Genomic DNA, 17,516 nt, shown 5'->3' on the forward strand with positions numbered 1-17,516 from the left:
TAGTTTCAGAGGATGAGATTTTTGTAAAAGTTAACAGACGACGACATCGACGACGACGGACGACGGACGGACGCCAAGTGATGAGAAAGGCTCATTTGGCCCTTCAGGCCAGGTGAGATAAAAAGCACTAAAATCAAATTTGTTTTAAGTGCACTTAGTCAAAGAATAAATGTACGTTTTAGTAAGCTATTCCACTTGCTTTTCTCTTTAGTAATAATTCGTCCTGAACATGCATGGAATATTTGCCACTGGACGTTAAGCAACCAACAATCATCAATCTTAGCAATAATTCATTGACTTTAGTACATGTTTGACAAGTGTAAGATTTAGCAAACTGCTATAAGTAGATAATGTATAGATGACGGAGATCTAAAAAAAAATTAGTTTAACCATGTCACATATCCATGTGCCACATGCGGACGGGATCTGCTTACCCTTCCGGAACAACTGATATCGCCCCAAATTTTTTGAGTGGTTCGTAATGCGTAATCTTAAGTTTTCTATGCTATATCTTGTGTAGTATTATTTGTCTGCTTGTCTGTTTCTTTATTAGTCATGGAATTGTTTGGTTTATTTTCGATCTTTGAGTTTTTATGTCCCTCTGCATGGTATCTTTCGCCCCTCTTTTTCAAAGTCAGAAATATAGTCAGCGAGTGTCATTTGTCATTTGATAATTTTCGAATAAATGGCAGATCTATAAAACTTATTTTCTGCGTCGTTAGTTTGATGTCTCATGTACTTGCCACTTATGCTGGTAAATCTGGAAAAGCGCTTCGGACATATTGTCATAGCATTTGATAAATACCGCTTCTTGTGTTCTTTTAGTCCCCGAGGGTATCACTAGCTTTGTAGACAGTACATATGGACTGGCCGTGATGATTTAAAATATGCTTTTCATACAATGTCCCTTTATAAATACATGATATATAAAAAGGAACTAAGATTTCAACACTCAGACAAAGTAGGGAAAATAGACCTTTTAGCTAACGTTTGTATGTCCCTTTTTTTTTTGTCAAATAGCTCTTCTCATGTTTCGATTCTTATACATCCTTGGATTTCAAATATTTGGTATACTCTCATAACGAAAAAAGTGTTTCACGTCATATACGTACGGTGTCGAGGGGTGCAATGCATAACTTAGAACAGATATGAACTGTTTTCGTGTGAAATAAAGCACGAAAATGTTATCATTAATGTATATTGACAACATCAGCGAACCTCACTGTTGAAATTTACATATATTGAATATTAAAACTTGTTAGTGATTTATTGACTGACAAAAAACTCTTTTAACACAAAATAATATTTAAATATTTATAGCATCTTGTAACAAAATTTCAATAAATTATAACAACAAAACATTTAAACATAATTAAAGCTACTGACAACTGTAGCTTCATTTTAAATTTATAAAATTTAATAAAAATGAAATTTACACACATGCACTCAGTTATAACAGCATTAAACGCATATCTCCCATTCAAACTACTTGTATTGTGAAGTTGGGTCTTGACCCGTACCTAATGCCATAATTTAGGTTAATCTTTTGATGTGACATGTTACATTAAAATAAATTTAATCAGCTGAAATTAATATTCAGTTTTACGACCAACCAAAGTCTTGTCCTACCATTTTACTGAATTTTCGATTGTATGGTTTGAAAAATGCCTGCAGAGACTGAATTGATTCGGGGTTGATGTATGGATGTTTCCGACCTTTAGTTTCGTCTAAGCAATGTGGCCTTTTATTAAGTTTTTTACGTATACACGGAAATCCACGTGTCTGATTGAAATGGAAATTTTTGTCAGTGATTTTTATCGGGAGACCTAAAAATTCTTGTATTTTTATTAGCTCTGTGCCAGGATCTGTCACTAAATTTTCACCATTTACAATATGAAATTGTTCCAGAGGAAAATAATCCAGCCATCGTTCCAAATGTTTTGAATACATTCCAATTTTAATAAGAGTACGTGAGGTATCCACGGTTGTAATATTATCTTTGAACATCATAGCTTCAAAAGAAGAATGCACTTTGGGTGACTTTGAAGCTATTTGAGCAAAATCTGAAATAGCCCTTGTAACTGGGTCTCGTACAACGATTATAAGTTTGACAGCAGACGACATATTATAAATTCTATTCGGAACATCTTTGGTTATGAAATACCCGGGTGTCTTCTCGATTGTAAGTTGTGATGAATCGGACTCTGGCATAAGATTCCTACAAATATAAGAAATATATGTATATGCGAAATGAAGTAGAGCTCAACCATTTTTGGCTCAAAATAGCTGAAGCTCGCACATGTTTTAATGAAAATGAATAGAATTCTCCCTACAATGCCTTAGAAAATTGTAGATCGTTTAAAAAAACGTAAAATCAATTCTATATTTTTTTTTATTTAGCATACACATACAATTTATATACATATATATCGGTTTGCGTAAATTGGAGAAAGGGAACAAGTTGAAGCAAATCCGGTGTTTGTTCATAATGAATTTTCAATTTAGCTAACCAATAATGCAACGGTATACTAGTATTTCGTCGTGATGTATTAAAAATGACCATGAGTTATTTCATCGGACCTTGTTCATTGTGGCAACTCATCTCCTTTGGAAAATTTGAATAGATGGCGAAGTGATGTTCGTGCATACTAGTACCTAAATGTTATCTCCTTCCTTTATTAAGCATTTCATTACTGTTGAATTATTATACAAATTGGAGTTTCTGGAGAATCATGCATGATTGTTAAGCAGCAAATATAAATTAAAATAAAACGAATATATACATAACTTCTTTCAACTGCATTAATAAAATTAACGGTACCAATTTTGTTTGCACCAGATGCGCATTTCGACAATACATGTCTCTTCAGTGATGCTCGTGGCCAAAATATTTGAAATCCAAAGCTTATATAAAAGATGAAGAGCTATAATCCAAAAGGTCCAAAAAGTATAGCCAAATCCGTGAAAGAAATCAGAGCTTTGCATGAGGGAGATACATTCCTTAATTTATAATAATTTCCATCATTTTGTAACAGCAAATTTTAATAACACAAAAAATCCGTATTTTCATGCCAGTACCGAAGTACTGGCTACTGGGCTGGTGATACCCTCGGGGACTAATAGTCCACCAGCAGAGGCATCGACCCAGTGGTAGTAATAAAATTAACGGTACCAATTTTGTTTGCACCAGATGCGCATTTCGACAATACATGTCTCTTCAGTGATGCTCGTGGCCAAAATATTTGAAATCCAAAGCTTATATAAAAGATGAAGAGCTATAATCCAAAAGGTCCAAAAAGTATAGCCAAATCCGTGAAAGAAATCAGAGCTTTGCATGAGGGAGATACATTCCTTAATTTATAATAATTTCCATCATTTTGTAACAGCAAATTTTAATAACACAAAAAATCCGTATTTTCATGCCAGTACCGAAGTATTGGCTACTGGGCTGGTGATACCCTCGGGGACTAATAGTCCACCAGCAGAGGCATCGACCCAGTGGTAGTAATAAAATTAACGGTACCAATTTTGTTTGCACCAGATGCGCATTTCGACAATACATGTCTCTTCAGTGATGCTCGTGGCCAAAATATTTGAAATCCAAAGCTTATATAAAAGATGAAGAGCTATAATCCAAAAGGTCCAAAAAGTATAGCCAAATCCGTGAAAGAAATCAGAGCTTTGCATGAGGGAGATACATTCCTTAATTTATAATAATTTCCATCATTTTGTAACAGCAAATTTTAATAACACAAAAAATCCGTATTTTCATGCCAGTACCGAAGTACTGGCTACTGGGCTGGTGATACCCTCGGGGACTAATAGTCCACCAGCAGAGGCATCGACCCAGTGGTAGTAATAAAATTAACGGTACCAATTTTGTTTGCACCAGATGCGCATTTCGACAAAACATGTCTCTTCAGTGATGCTCGTGGCCAAAATATTTGAAATCTTCTCATATACCGTTACATTTTATCTTTGGTCCCCTTTTTATAACCCAGTTATGAAATCGTCAAGTACCAAAAACAAAAAGGAAAATGATTAATTCACTGTGTTGGTACCCATTGTTTTCCCCCTATTACGAAGTCATGAAAATGAGATACAAGAAACGTTCTCATCAAGTTTGACAGCTTTTTCAAACATCGTCAAATTAACAAAGAGATTGATCTAATAATCTCATCATAGATACCAGGATTAAATTTTGGATGCCATGCGTTTAGTCTACAAAAGACTCATCAGTGACGCTCGAATAAAAAGAAATGTAAAGGCCAAATAAAATTCTTTATTTGCGAAACAAGCAAAAACCAATTTTGGTCTTGGCAAATACATAGACAAAACAAACATAATAAAAACGATAAGACGAAGTTGAAGAGCATTGAGTGCTTAAAGTTCGAAAGTTTTTTTTCCAAATACAGCTCAGGAAATTAATGATTCTCGAGAAAACACATATTAAAACACAATCTTAAAAACAGCTAACGAACACAAAATAAAATCTGACGTGTGAAATAGCCATACTTAAAGCTTTAATGTATATATCGGAAGATTAATTTTCCTTTTACCCTTAGAAGTATAATGTTTTTCTTATTTGTTTATGGCATAACACATGCAATAAAAGTATGTATGCCTTTAAACTTTCTTCAATGAAAATATTAAATTACAATTCTAATTAAAAAGAAATTTTATGGAGATTTATAGACTTTTATATGAAACAAGACTCCAGAGAATTAAAAGTGCATGTTTCATAAATTATTTTTAATAACCTTTTGCAATCGACCGACGAATTCCGCAGACAATTTTCTTACACTTTTTGTAACAAGGTGTTAAAGGTCAGAAGTTTTATTATGAAGGAAAATTATTTTTTCTCGGTATGCTGCAATGCACGGATATTAATCATGTCCTGACGGATATTGGTTTTTGTTTCTGGATTTCTCCACTGGTGCCACTAGTCTTAATTGTTTACAGTAATATGCAAATAAAATCATAACACTTATTAACCTTGACATTTAATTTTTATTCGAGGTAAGAAAATTTGTTACCATAGAAAATGTTAAAAAAATTAACAATCTGTGTTTTTTCCTGCAGACACAGATGGCCAACGAAAAGTTTGGCCAACTGTTGTGTGATTTTTGAAATGTGTCATCATTTAAAGTTTTTGAAAATTGACAAGGGAATATATGGTATTAATTGTAGACCATAGTCTCTTTTAAATCTCTCTAAAAAAATTCAAACGATTGAGATTTTGTATTAAAAAAGGGGGAAGTCCATTATAAATGACGAAATCAAAAGCTAGAGACAAATTCAATATAAACTCATTTCATTGGTATCTCGAAAATGTACAGATAATTTATCATGTCTGCGATCGCGTGTAAATACGGATTTAACAAGTGAAAACATATGTAGGACCTTCCTTCCGGAGCACCTGGCCATGTTCGTGTCTGGTTCAATCAGGGTTCGTGTAATTTTTTAATTTTGTTTTTTTCTGTGTAATTTTTTATAGACCATAGTTTAGTTTTTTTCATTTTCGGTTAAGCCTTTAAATTGCACATCGCCGTTCGGATTTACAATGCAGTAACTATGTCAAAGTTTCACTTTCATTTCTAATTATCAGCCCTCATTACAAAAAAAATCTATACGGAGTCCCTACGACCCCTTTATCCCTCGCTGCATTATATACAAAAATGAAGATGTGGTATGATTTCCAATGAGACAACTCTCCACAAGAGACCAAATGGCACAGAAAAATATTATTAACAGCAACAGGTCACCTATTTTTTGTAACTTTTTATACGAGAAAAACTTTAAAATATTATTTGAATTTACAGAAAAATTAAAGCTTATCGTTTGGCAGTTAATACCATTTCATGAAAAACAGATCGTTAACTGCAAAAATAAATACAATAAATGTATCCCAATTAAATCATTCCTATCATATATGTTAAAATGTATATATCTATTATATATTTCAGGACAAAAGTCGCTCTTCTCAATATTTCCATACATGTCTGTCTTGTACTTTAGTACCAATCGATGATACATGATAAGGTTATCGCTAACATGATTTTGCACTACAAATCATTTTGATGTGAAACGAACTTCTGACACGAAATAAATATCACTTTTCAACACTATATATTAACTTTGGCGTTTTAATCATAAGATAGGCACCAGCTATAAAAGGAAGATGACTTATGTGTTTATTGAATTTTGAATCTATTTAGATATAAAAATATACATTTTCGTAAATGATCCACCTCGTGTTGTTTTTGATTATGTGATAACTTGGCAGCTTTTATAGTGATTTTTTTTATTACCACACCAAAGATTTCATGATTATTTGTTATATAAAAAAAAGAAGATGTGGTATGATTGCCAATGAGACAACTCTCCACCAGAGACCAAAATGACACCGAAATTAACAACTCAGTATAGGTCACCGTACGGCCTTCAACAATGAGCAAAGCCCATACCGCATAGTCAGCTATAAAAGGCCTCGAAATGGTAAATGTAAAACAATTAAAACGAGAAAAACTAACGGTCTTATTAAAATAGAAAAAAATGAACAAAAAACAAATATGTAACACATAAACAAACAACAACCACCGAATTACAGGCTCCTGACTTGTTACAGGCACATACATATACTTTATTTGAAAGAAGCATATACATGCTATGGCAAACAAAAATTTATACAATATATGACAAACAAAAATTGAAAAGGAATTTCATAAATGAGTCTCCTCGTGGGGTTTTTGATTATGTGATTACTTGACTGTTTTATAGTGATTATTTAATTACCACACAATATATTTCATGATCAATTGATGATATGATTATCTAGGACTATCTTTTTGATTATTTGAGTATCTTATTAAAAAATAATAATCAATGATTATCTGATTATATTGGCAAAACAATTGTGATTATGCGATTACTTGGACACCACCATGAGGGGCCTCGTAAATCAATAACAGTACTTACAAGATTTATAGAAAAGAGCAAATAGTATACTTTCAATGGAATTTCTACGAAAAAGTGACATATGGTTATTTATTATTTACGTGGTCATTAATATTTACTTTACATAGAAATATATTGACCTTTTACAGGTGAAAATAATGGGAGTTTTATTTAGATTCCAAATTGCAACAGGCGGTGAAATAAATTATTCATTAAAGAAAACATTAGCGCCATCTATATTGATTTGGAGTATAACATCGAATACATGTAGTATCTTGAACGTATATGTTGAAGATAAGTTTATCAATGAATACACAAATGAAATATCATTCCCTGTATAAGTTAAGTTCTTTTTTTTTGTATGCTCGAAGAAATGTTACTTATCATAGTATTTCTAGAAGCGGAACACATTTTTTTCTAAATTCGTGGCGATTGAAAGATAAAAATATTATGAAGACACTTTACTTTGGTCAAAACTTTAACTGTTATATTATTAGATATAAGAAGATGTGGTATGAGTGCCAATGAGACAACTCTCCATTCAAGTCACAATTTGTAAAAGTAAATCATTACAGGTCAAAGTACGATTTCAACACGGAGTCTTGTCTCACACCGAACAGCACCTAGCTAAAAAGGGCCCCATAAATTACTTGACTTAAGAATTAGACGGCTTTCATGCTTGTGTTTTTGTTGGGTCGCTGTATCATTAACAGGATAAACATTTTAAAGCCGAGTCAAGACCTATCATAATTGCTAGTTGGCTATACCAACTCTTCAAAAGTTTTGCTAAAACCTTTTTCATTCTTTATTTATTCAACAAACTAGCTATTTTATGAAGGATTATATATACAAGTACTGTAAATAAATATTTGATTACTATTTCAAATCTTTCTTTTTATGATAACAATTATGCATTCCATTTCTCATTAGAAGGAAAACTTTGTTGAATCGACAAAATCTCACCGTTGGTAAATTTAGACCACCACAAACAATAAACAAAATAAAATTGATCATTTTTACATTGTGTTTCTTAATCTTAAAACCCTATTGCTAAAAAATACCAAGGTATTCATTAAAACGATGAGCATGCATTGTGTATTACAGCTCAATTTAAAGCTCTTTTCTTTCTGAATGGATTTTGTCCATCAAATATCAATTAAGTTATAATATTTTTCAGAAATAATCTATCATTATTGTGACACGGTTCACTTATGTGAAAAGATAACTTCTAATTTAGAAATGTAAAGACCCTTTATCATTTGTGATTATTTTCGTTAATCATTTTCATATTTATTTCAAAATGAAAAAGATGACCTTAGTTCAAACTGGGCAGGGGGTAGACAATCTAATGGACAGTTGACAGATGGCTTAAGTCCTCACGGACTATTTAAAATTGAAGGACAAGGCCGAAGACAAAACCTTATTAAATCTTCATGAGAAACTAAATCAGGCATACGTAATTGAACGTTAAGAAATCCCTTTCATTACTAAAATTAGACAAAATCAAATGAAATCGATTACCAATATCGCAATGTAATGAACTTTAATTGAAGCTTTGAGGTTGAATTTCTGTAAAAATCTTTATATTGGTAATTTAATTGACGATATTTAATTGAAATTCTAAAAATCTATTTTGAAGTATCACTTATATTGTCATGCCGTTTTAATTTTTATATATCTTTTAACTAAATGAAAAATAAACTTCATTATTAAGCAATAAATCGTTAACGAACTACAAGCTAGGTAATTTGACACAAATAAGAAATTTCCTGTTTCGCAAATTCAGCTGTTGTTAATTTGTTTCAAAGTGAAGAATCTTCACAAATGCACATGCTAAATAAATCTCGACTTTGCCAATTATTGAAGCGTCTTAATCGAAATAATTGCAATTTTAAAGTGGTATGTAAAATATTTTAATTGACTTTTCAGTATTTAATTTATTATGTAAATGTGCAAGTACCGAAACTATCCATAGATTTAAAAACATTTCACCCTTCAAGTTATTTATATTCTTGATATTTTGTTATTAAAATATGAAATATAATATCTCTTTGTTCAATGTTTGAAAAGTTAATAGTTTGTTTAGATACATAATTTATATCTCTTTAAATAATAATACCAACCTATACCACTCGAGGCCTTTCTCATAGTTTTTATCAAAGAAGTGCGGCTCAGGGCCTGTGGCTCGGACATTCGGATGAGCCCTTAAAAACTCCAGCAGGGCTCTTGTCCCGCCTTTCTTTACACCAATGATAATTGCATGAGGTAGTCTTTTTGTTAAGTATTTATTTTTCTTTTCATCAGAATTTAAATTTGTATAATCCGTCGCCTTGTTTCTTCCGATGTTAAGCTTATTTTCATTAAAGCTTTCATCTTCGTTTAAGAAGTAATTTTTGTAGGTAAATATCCTCGGTGAAATAGAAATACCTTTGTTCGTCTTGACTTTCAAATCTATTTTCTTATTCCCTGTTAAGAGCTCTTGAGAGTACAAGAACTGTAAATTCCTATTGTGGCGTCTATTCTGAAAGTCTTTTAGTGTCCCGGGTTCCAATGCATTTGAATTAGAAAGTAGAGACCCTTCAGAATATTGAGTCTCGCCGAAATATCCGCTCAACACAAATATCACACAGAATAAAAAACATAATCCAAAATAAAGTTTAATTTTTCGAAAATTTCTAAATATTAATCCTGAATACAAATTTCTCATCGCCTTTCATTTTCGCTTATTCCAAAATTGTCATTGAAACAAACATTACTCCGTTGACCGTTTTTATGATTGTCAATTGCTTTTTATCGATTTTACATAAAACGGTTCCTATTGAAATAGATTCAAAATTAGCTTACTTAGTAAACCACTGCACTTTGCTTGGATCATAGAGTAAATATAGGTTTAGCAATGTTTAGCGTAAGTTGTTATTGATTAAACAGCATGTGTTTGTTTTCTCAATTCTGATTGGCTGATTCAAACAGAAGGCAGATCTTAGGAATCATTGAATGAGAAAACGATTTCAATAATAATACGTGTAGAAAAATAAAATATCATATTTTTGTAACCGGTCTATCAATGTATTTTAATACCCCTGTATTTAAATATACTGGGATATGAAAATATGGTTTCACACCTACTTGTTTTACGCGCACATAAGTGTAACAACCAAGGCATTACTCACACTTAAAAAAAACTTTGGTACGCAATATTTAATTTATCATTCGAGTTTCCTGTGATTGAAAATTTTCAACTTAAAATTAATATTTCTGACACTTCGGTATTATAAGTATAATTGACCAATTTGCAAATCATCAATGACTACTTGGTGTTTATATTATATAATGACTGAACCCTTCCCTACTCTAATTTTTTAAAGTTTGTCATAAAATGAAAATGATATATAGCATGTCGGAAAATATAATTTCTCTTACACTTTGCATGCAATTTTCTAATTAGAAGTACTGGTAAATTTCATTTTTAATATGATGCATGGGGTATAGTTTACATTTAATTACAGAAATTGTAAAACGATATTTTTTCTGTTGAAATTTGATTTAATTCTTTATTAATTTGAAACACATAAATATGAAGGTGGGAAGCGATAGGGGAAATTACAGGAAATGCATGAAATCTCGACGGAATTAGACCCGGGTTACTTGAAAGAGTCAGTAATAACCTCTAATTGCAACACGGACCTTATTCCTTTTGAGGGAGCCGGGTCTCATATTTTTTAGTGTTTAACATCTGGGTTTTTTCCCTAGTCATTGATGATCTTCTTTGAAATCATGTTCAATCAACTTGCCAAATTCGTTTTTCTGCTGTTTTCTTTTGTTGTACAGGAAAGTGGTTATACAGTTAGAAAATACATAATCTCAGTACTTTTAATATTATTTTATACAAAATCGAAGCTTGCAGAAATACTAGAAAACTATCAATAGATGTTCCACATAAATTGTAACAAAATTTAGATTGCGGTTTGCCTTGTCTCAGTGCATGTGTGGTTGTATGCCAAAAATCGGCTGCTGAACTAAACTGGAATATTCGATTGTATTACATATGAACAACGTGTAGTAGTCAGCCGAGAACCATTCTAATGCTGCACTGGAGAGTATATGGACGAGACAAGTTCAATCCGAAATATATATGATAAATAAATGTGTCAGAGGGTGGCGTCAACTAGTCAGCAACCTCACGACACAAATAACATTTTCCCTTCAAATTGACATTTTCATAAAACAAATGTCATTACACAATTAAAAGCTGCATGTTTATAAAATAGTCGCATGTGTATAAAATTTAACTGTGCACGTTTTCTCACTTTTTATTATCATTTTCTTGTAAAAAAATATCTTTTTAGTCACGTTAAAGTGTTGAATTCCGCGTTTAGCCGCACGATACTCAATAAAACTATTTTGAAATGTTTTATTCATCTTTATTTTTTACTATACGAGATACATTTCTCTATTCTTTTATCCCTTTGTAAACATATAAATCACTTTAGTCAGATAAAAAATGGTTTTGTCAATATTTGTGTGAAATTTGAATGCTTTAAAAACACTTTAATAAGAAGGTATTGATAACAAGCGTTTTGTTAATTACACCCTCTTGTTTGACTATTCAGACACTACGTTATAATTTTAAAGTCGAGATTTGAATAAACTATTTAAATCTTACATTCTTTTATATGTCTTACGGCTTAGATATGATCGAGGTTTATTTTCAAAGCAGAATAAAAGAATAATATTATGATCTGAACTGTTTATAATGAAGTCCAGAAAAAGAAACGTGTTTCCTCTTAGGAGAGTTCATCAAACGAAATCATTTACAACATCGGTAAACAAATTTCTATACGAAACGAATTTGTTCCTTTTGATGTGAAGTGCAAATGGGCAGAACGATATTATATAATTTACATTAACTATTTCACACGTTTACTTTCTTAAAACATATGGAAGATCATATATCTGACAGGATTTTGGAATTTTAGTATTAACTTATTTTTAGAAAGTTTAAAATTCCTTTGTTGGGGTTATGTATATTGTATTAACTTCTTGATGTCCATTTCAACTTTCAAACTAGTACCAAGGTCGTAATTATCATGTTGATAGACGAGTCAGTTGCTCCTAAATATAATGCATTTTCACATGTTGATGTCTTAAGTCAAATCTTAGTCGCAAATATTTAGGCGAAACGAACTCAGACCTATTTAGAAATTCTATACAAATGACACGCTGGAAAATATTTAGGATCGCGGCTATCAAATCTTAGGGTATCGTATCTTTTTTTGTTCATGGCAAGTAGTAAAACTCCGTTGAAGGGTGGAAAGAAAAGAGAAAAACGAAAAAAAAAATGAGAAAAGAAGACCTCCTCCTTATCCAGTTCTTTCAGGGATTTCAAAAATGACAAACAAGAAAATAGGATTATTGCTGTGATATAAGAGAACATGTTTGCTACCTCGTAAACAGGCATCATTTACCAAGGACATTATAATAGAAAACGAGAGCCCTGAATCTCACTTGTTGGTGGTCTTCGATTGTTTTCTGCTCTTTGGTCGTCTTGTTGTCTCTTTGACACATTCGACATTTCTATTTTCAATTTGATGTATTAGGAGTGACATAAAAACGTCAAGTTCCTGATCTGCTCGTTGAAACCTTAAGTATATATATAGATAAATACATGGCCTTTCCATATTGTCCTGGCTACTGATAGTAACACGGGATTATCAGACCGGGTGTGCAAATACGACTTGTTTTCTTCCGTTCGTTGTACACATATTCAAAAAGCACTGATTAGACATTACGTATAATCTTATGATAAATAAGTGTAATCATTCAATCGAAGACGGAATCAAACCAATAAATTAGCATTTGATACTTTTCTTCCAAGCATGTATGTGGTAATTTCAAGTAAGAACAAAGATTGACACACAATTGATATATCTTCCACTGGACTTGTTGCCTTGTGAGTTAAAAATATAACGAATTTGAAGTATGCCTGTATTCAAAAAGATAATTTTACATTTCCGCATTAGCGTCCAGTATATGTGTTTATGTAATGTTTACCGCTGAACGTTAAACAGTCGAAAATCAATCAATCAAACGAACCTTTTGTTACAAAAGCTCGCCGAGTTTTTCTTCTGTTTAGTTTCGTAGCGAGAACAAATGCGTTTTATACTTTTCTACTGTTCGTATATTGTTTTAACCTTCCAATTTAATAATGAGCTTAAAAACGTATATTTTCTCCCTTCCGAATAGTTGTTGAATGAGATCGACATGCCTGTAACGCGGACTACAAAAAAGACCCTAAATTAAGCAAATTAACATAACAGTTCACTCGTGACAGAAGCAGGACTATAAACGTCATCTGCCACCTTAGCTTGTAACTCGACTAAACCTGTCTCGACCCAGGGTTGATGTCGAGTTAACTCGGGTAGGTTTAAATGGTCAAAATTGGGGGGGGGGTCGAAGTATAGGCCAAGCTTGTATCTATATGGTGGAAAGGTTGATTGCAAGTTAACGATATATCTGACGAAAGTTCTAAAGCCATATATGGTGTTTGTATCATCCACAAGTGCTTAGTGTCATTTCTCATAGCTGTCTCACGTCACCTTACTTTGTTAGTGACATCATCGAATCAGAAATCGATTTTGTATTACCGCGATGGCATATCTGCAGTAGGATATACTTACCCTTTCGGATCACCTCACTGCTATCACTCCCGGGTTTAGTGCGGGTGTTGTTATTCATTCTTAGTTTTTGGGTAGGGTTTTGATGGTTTGTTTCGCCGTTTTTCGGTTTTTTGCAATGATTTTGTCGGCATCTCTTGACTCAAGAGTTTGATTCTCCCTTTTCTTACTATGCTTTTTTTAAACGGTGATGTTAGGAAGTAGATGCTTTATTTACATAAAATGGGCTCACAAGGAGCATAATATAATATCATTGTAATATAATATTCTTTTACAAATATAATAAACAACACATAGTTACAAACACAAATAAGAAACAACAGTTTTCACATATTAGTATATATATAAAACCTTTGTCTCGGACACACCTCTGGAAAGTAACAAAAAAGAATACTGTGAGTAGGCTAAATATATCTAGCTGAACTGCAAAACTACTCTTAGGTATAATATAAAGCTACTGAGATGATAGCGGTATGAAATATCGACACTGGTATTAGATAATCCGTTATATTTTATTTTTGTAAAAAAAAAGACGATCAATTTATTGCACATGCTTATCAAACTACTCTTGTATCATTCGAATGTGACATGTATACATCGTTCAAAGTATTAAACTGATTTTAAGTTATTTACTTAAAGATAAAATTGACACTTACTATTTTAACATAGATAAATCTGTATTATAAACACAATGTTCAAAAATTTAATCTCATATATCTTAAACACTTTAGTTGTGGGATCTCTTGTTCAGAGATAAAACCCTCGAGATGGATTATAAAGCGAATTATTTTTAAGCTCAAACGTAAATTTTCGAATATTTCAAAAAGAAAAGGTTTTAAATTCAAACAAAAGGGTAATCTTTCAACTTGTTTTTCTTTTAAAAAGATCTACTTGACCATGATAAGGAGATTCAAGCAGAACAACAAATGTTTTAATTTTCATAAATAATTTTAATAGGCTTTGTCGGTCGCAAAAGGTTAAATCATATGACTAATAATGGGACCAAACGTTCTATTAATAGAAGTATACAACTCCCAACTTTCTCGCATCACAGAACAAGAAGACCTTCTTTTTTTTATTGATAAACAGGAACATTTAGAATTTCAAAATCTGTGTTATTTTGAAATAATGTCAAATCTAACTTCCAGAATACAGTTTATTTCGTAGTGCATTTCTTAGAAACAAGAAATGAAAATTAAGTGAAAATTATTAAAAGTCCCACCCCGGGTTTACAGTTTGTCGTTTTACTTTTAAGACAAATTCTATCAAAATTATAGAAAACTTCATCAGCTCTAACTCAAAATATGGACAGTTTTGTATATTAAGGGGGTCTTGAAATCTTTTAAAAGCTTCCGAAATGCTAATTTCTAAACAAGCCATGTCAAATAGACAGAAAAAAATATAGAGGGCAGGGACCTGTTCTAATAAACACATTGTATAAAAATTATATTTCACGCCAGTAAACAGATATATTTCTTACTGTGAATAATTTTCTCATTTATATTTTTACTTTACTTTGTTAAAATAGTGTTTATATCCATAAAAACGTCACGAATAAAAACTATACAACCATATAACAAAATATCATTGATGAAAACGTTAAATTTATTATTTTATCTTAATCCTCGTGACATTTATAATGTTATGCCATGTTTGACATTTTTAATCTATTTGTTTTTAAAGAATGGCGTTTAGACACTGCAGACCTTTTGTGATTAAAATGTCACAGTCGTAAACAATTCAGTTTGAATTATATGTATTATTTGAATAAAATACTGTTTAAACTATGTAGACTAATGTTTTAGTCGTTTTAATGGAAGCGTAATAGGGACATATAAGCACACAATCGATCTTAAAATTTCGACTTTAACTCGAAATTCTATTTTTTCAAATCTCGAAATTTTGACTCTAAAAATCCCCAAATCTATGGGAAAAAGGAACAAAAATGGTTGAAACAAGTTAGCATGTTAAATCCCCACAGCCAACAGTGAGTTTGTGGATTCCTTACAGCCAACAGTCAGCATGTGGTATCCTCTCAGACAACAGTCAGCATGTGGTATCCTCACAGCCAATAGTCAGCATGTGGTATCCTCTCAGACAACAATGAGCATGTAAAATCCTCTCAGAAAACAATGAGCATGTGGTATCCTCACAGACAACAATGAGCATGTGGTATCCTCACAGACAACAGTGAGTATGTGGAATCCTCTCAGACAACAGTCAGCATGTGCATGTGGTATCCTCACAGACAACAATGAGCATATGGTATCCTAACAGACAACAGTGAGCATATGAAATCCTCTAAGCCAACAGTGAGCATGCAGAATCTTCACAGCCAACAGTGAGCATGTGAAATCCTCAGAGGAAACAGTGAGCATGTGATATCATCAAAGCCAAAAGTGAGCATGAAAAATCTTCAAAGCCAATAGTGCGCATGTGGAATCCACAAAGCCAACAGTTAGCATGTGAAATCCTCACAGCCGACAGTGCGCTTTTGAAATCCTCAAAGCCAACAGTGAGCATGTGGGATCTTCACAGCCGACACAGTGAGCATGTGGAATCTCCACAGCCTACAGTGAGCATGTGGAATCCTCAACGCCAACAGTGAGCATGTGGAATCCTCAAAGCAAACAGCGAGCATGTGGAATCCTCAAAGCCAACAGTGAGCATGTAAAATCCTCACAGCCAACAGTGGCGTAGCTGTGTCATTTTTACGTGTACGCCCGAACCTTGGCGAGGGATATGAGGGGTGCCAACCGCTCAATGTTAAAGCATCTGCTGGTAGTGGGTTCGGAATGATTCCTGTCAGTAAAAAATCATTGATAGCAACATACTTTTGAATCTTAATGGTTTGTTTGTTTTGGTTAAATCTTGTAATATATGTTAACTTATTCATCGTGTTAAACTGGAAGCTAGCCTAATGGTCATTGGTTTTAGAGAAAACGTCCAAACCAATATTACTTTTAAATAGTTTAAATGGTGCCGTGAGTGAGCATACAATCAACAAAAGCACCTTTTAATGAACACAAAAAAAAATTCTAAGAGGTGCAATATAAAAAAATTCTGGAACACCTAGGATTTCTTCCCACAAAAAGTGAATCAATTTATTTTCCCTTTAAAGGGATTTAAAAAAAAAAGATTTCTTTTGATATTTTTTTCTTGATCTGAAATATTTCACGACAATCTATGAAGGTTTATAAATTGAGCATGTAAAACAATTAATTGACGTAAAGAAGAGTCCGGCTATCCGGCTGTCTATCAGAAAAGAACAGAAAAATGAATGAAAAAAAATGCTTTCAAAATTTTAGCTTTAGACATAAGTAATAGAAAAAGCTTCTTCGGCATTTTCATGATATTCGATGAAGGTTCGACAAGTAGTTAATGTAATTGAGAAATAACAAAATGTAAGCTCAAACTGCGACCACTTATTAATTGCAGAAAGAAATACATTTTGTCCTTAAAATGTGGGAGAATTAAAGATATAATTGCATTATTATATTGCTCTGCATACTCTTTTGATCATAAACAGTTTCTGTCCAATTTTCGTAAAATTTCACGGAGAGTCATTCAAAAGACTTTATCCACAGCACAAGGCTGATGTGCTTTTGACCAGTTGTTCTTATTCTATGTCGAATATTTGTTTTATTTTCAGAATTCAAGTGTACGCCCGGGCATTTTGACGTAAACGTAGCTACTCGCATGCCCAATGGAATCCTCAAAGACAACCGTGAGCATGTGCAATCCCTAAAGACAACAGTGAGCATGTGGAATCCTCAAAGTTAACAGTGAGCATGTGGAATCCTCAAAGCCAACAGTGAATTTGTGGAATCACCAAAGCCAACAGTGAGCATGTGAAATCTTCAAAACTAACAGTGAGCATGTGGA

At 32.5% G+C, this 17,516-nt stretch overlaps 1 protein-coding gene across 1 annotated transcript; it reads right to left on the bottom strand.

The window, feature by feature from the left end:
- Positions 1–1,300: 1,300 nt before the first annotated feature.
- On the bottom strand, positions 1,301–10,138 carry LOC139488626 (heparan sulfate glucosamine 3-O-sulfotransferase 6-like). The gene is made up of 2 exons (XM_071274357.1): positions 9,081–10,138; positions 1,301–2,218 (listed from the first exon to the last, which is right to left on the bottom strand). Exons 1-2 carry the CDS (start codon positions 9,662–9,664, stop codon positions 1,603–1,605), a joined length of 1,200 nt encoding a protein of 399 aa, XP_071130458.1. The 5' UTR covers positions 9,665–10,138; the 3' UTR covers positions 1,301–1,602.
- Positions 10,139–17,516: the final 7,378 nt, after the last annotated feature.

This window comes from Mytilus edulis, chromosome 9 (genome assembly GCF_963676685.1).
Source record: "Mytilus edulis chromosome 9, xbMytEdul2.2, whole genome shotgun sequence".
NCBI classification, from domain to species: Eukaryota; Metazoa; Mollusca; class Bivalvia; order Mytilida; family Mytilidae; genus Mytilus; species Mytilus edulis.

Coding starts and splice junctions, on each gene's coding strand:
- LOC139488626 (XM_071274357.1), bottom strand. CDS start 9,664: ATGAGAAATTTGTATTCAGGATTAATATTTAGAAATTTTCGAAAAATT. Junction 2,219..9,080: donor AAAGGCCTCGAGTGGTATAG/GTTGGTATTATT, acceptor TTATATTTGTAG/GAATCTTATGCCAGAGTCCG.